This window comes from Nuphar pumila, chromosome 2 (assembly GCF_984573655.1).
Source record: "Nuphar pumila chromosome 2, dmNupPumi1.hap1.1, whole genome shotgun sequence".
Lineage (NCBI taxonomy): Eukaryota > Viridiplantae > Streptophyta > Magnoliopsida > Nymphaeales > Nymphaeaceae > Nuphar > Nuphar pumila.
The window spans coordinates 144,256,184-144,257,916 of record NC_143250.1 but is presented as its reverse complement, the minus strand read 5'-3'; the positions used below and the strand labels follow the sequence as shown (position 1 = coordinate 144,257,916).

Genomic DNA, 1,733 nt, shown 5'->3' with positions numbered 1-1,733 from the left:
TAACTTTGCAGTGTGCAAACATACTGTAAAGCAGAGGCAAATTCTCACCAAAATTATCTTTTATTACTTTTTGCAGTAAAATCCCATTAGTGTTGCCATATTAAAATATGTGACAACATGGCTTAGAGTCCTATTGCAGTACAAGAATAAATAGTGAATGAACTGTATTCAGCATTTTGTAGACTTAAAATTTATCAAAACAAATACTCAACTTCCTTCTCGTTGCTTTCTCATATCCAAGCTTCCAACCTATCAAGTATCCCTTTATTTTGTAACTGATGTTAATAATCTAGAAGATTGAAAGTTTCAGTAACAAGAAGTAGCTTTGTGAAACATTGGGAACTCATACTCTGCAGCTGCTACTGTTAATGTATGCAAAAATGATGTCACCTAAATTTGACTACTTGTTTTTCTCCAAGGCAGTAAACCAATTTTGAATGCTAGGAAGATAATTACTGCGAACACGACATGTAACAAACTTATATTATATGAGGGACCTATTCACATATTTAACACGGCTTGAGCTAACTTACAGATCAGGGCAATCCCTTAACAAGATACATGACTGAGCAACTTCATGGTATGTTGTATCACTATTCACATGAAATTCAATCTTCACTCCAATTTTCATCATTGTCACTTCCATCATCGCTACCTGCACAAGCATGTTTAAAGAATTACATGAGAAGATTGTATAAATACCACTAACCATGAGTAGTGAGTGAACAATCTAGAACATAAAAAATGTGACAACCTCGGCACAAGGAATTGTACACAGATAGCATCCCTAAGGAGTGACTTTTGAAAATCTAATTCCAGAATCTGCAAGAAAAAAAAAGGCCATAACCCTAACCCTAACCCTAACCGAGAAGAGAAAGGGGGATCGGGGGACGATCCTCCTCTGCGTCTCAGATGCCGGTGCACTAGGGCTTGGGCTCGGGGACGGCGATGATCATACCTTGAAGGTCGTGGTTGAGGAGGACCTGGCAGCCGAGCCTGGCGTGCTTGTTGAGGATGCCGTAGTGGGCATTCTTGTGGAGGGTGTAGCTCTCGTCGTAGCTGGGTTGCGACAGTCGATCGAACCACTCCTGGGGGACGTGCACCTTGCACTCGGCGGAGCAAGCATCGAGCTCCTCATGGTCATGCAACTCTGGGTCGATGAGGTCTAAGTTGGAGAGCGACTTCAAGAGGCTCTGCCCCGACAACCCCATCACCTCGTGCTTCCGCCCCTTCGGATCGATCGCAAAGATCTTCATGATCTGATCAGCCACCTTGACGATGGCGACGGTGAAGGCAACGCCGAGGAGGACTTGGAGAGGAGAAAGGAGGAAGGAGGAGGGAAGAGAGAGAGATCGTGCCCTAAATAGGCCTTTTTATATTGCAAATTAGCGACGGATTCCGTCGCTACTTAGCAACAGATTAGAGAAAAAAAAATTTTGTCGCGATACTTGTCGCTAATTTGCTACAGATTAGTGAAAGATTTTTTTCGTCGCTAATCTATGGCTAATTTACAACATATTTGGAGATAGAATTTTTCTGTCGCTAATTTTGTAATTAATTTTAATTTTACGGACGACAAATTTTTGCTAGTTAATCCGTCACAAATCCGCGATGGATTATTTTCGTCACAAATTTTTGTCGCTAATTAGTGTTTTTCTTGTAGTGGTAAGCTTTTTTTCAAAAGCCTTTTAAAAGATGTGGGGATGCTCATTTTATGTTCTTACCATCCTTTC

General features: G+C 41.3%; 1 protein-coding gene across 1 annotated transcript; it reads right to left on the bottom strand.

Moving 5' to 3' along the window:
• Window positions 1–540: 540 nt before the first annotated feature.
• Window positions 541–1,285, bottom strand: LOC149847440 (uncharacterized). Its single transcript, XM_089998421.1, has 2 exons — window positions 959–1,285; window positions 541–655 (listed from the first exon to the last, which is right to left on the bottom strand). The coding sequence occupies exons 1-2, from the start codon at window positions 1,254–1,256 to the stop codon at window positions 609–611; spliced, it is 345 nt and encodes a 114-aa protein (XP_089854547.1). The 5' UTR covers window positions 1,257–1,285; the 3' UTR covers window positions 541–608.
• Window positions 1,286–1,733: the final 448 nt, after the last annotated feature.

Excerpts from the sequence above, each read along its gene's own strand:
- LOC149847440 (XM_089998421.1), bottom strand. The coding sequence starts at position 1,256 with ATGAAGATCTTTGCGATCGATCCGAAGGGGCGGAAGCACGAGGTGATG. Across the intron at positions 656-958 it reads CCTCAACCACGACCTTCAAG|GTAGCGATGATGGAAGTGAC; the intron begins GTATGATCATCG and ends ATGCTTGTGCAG.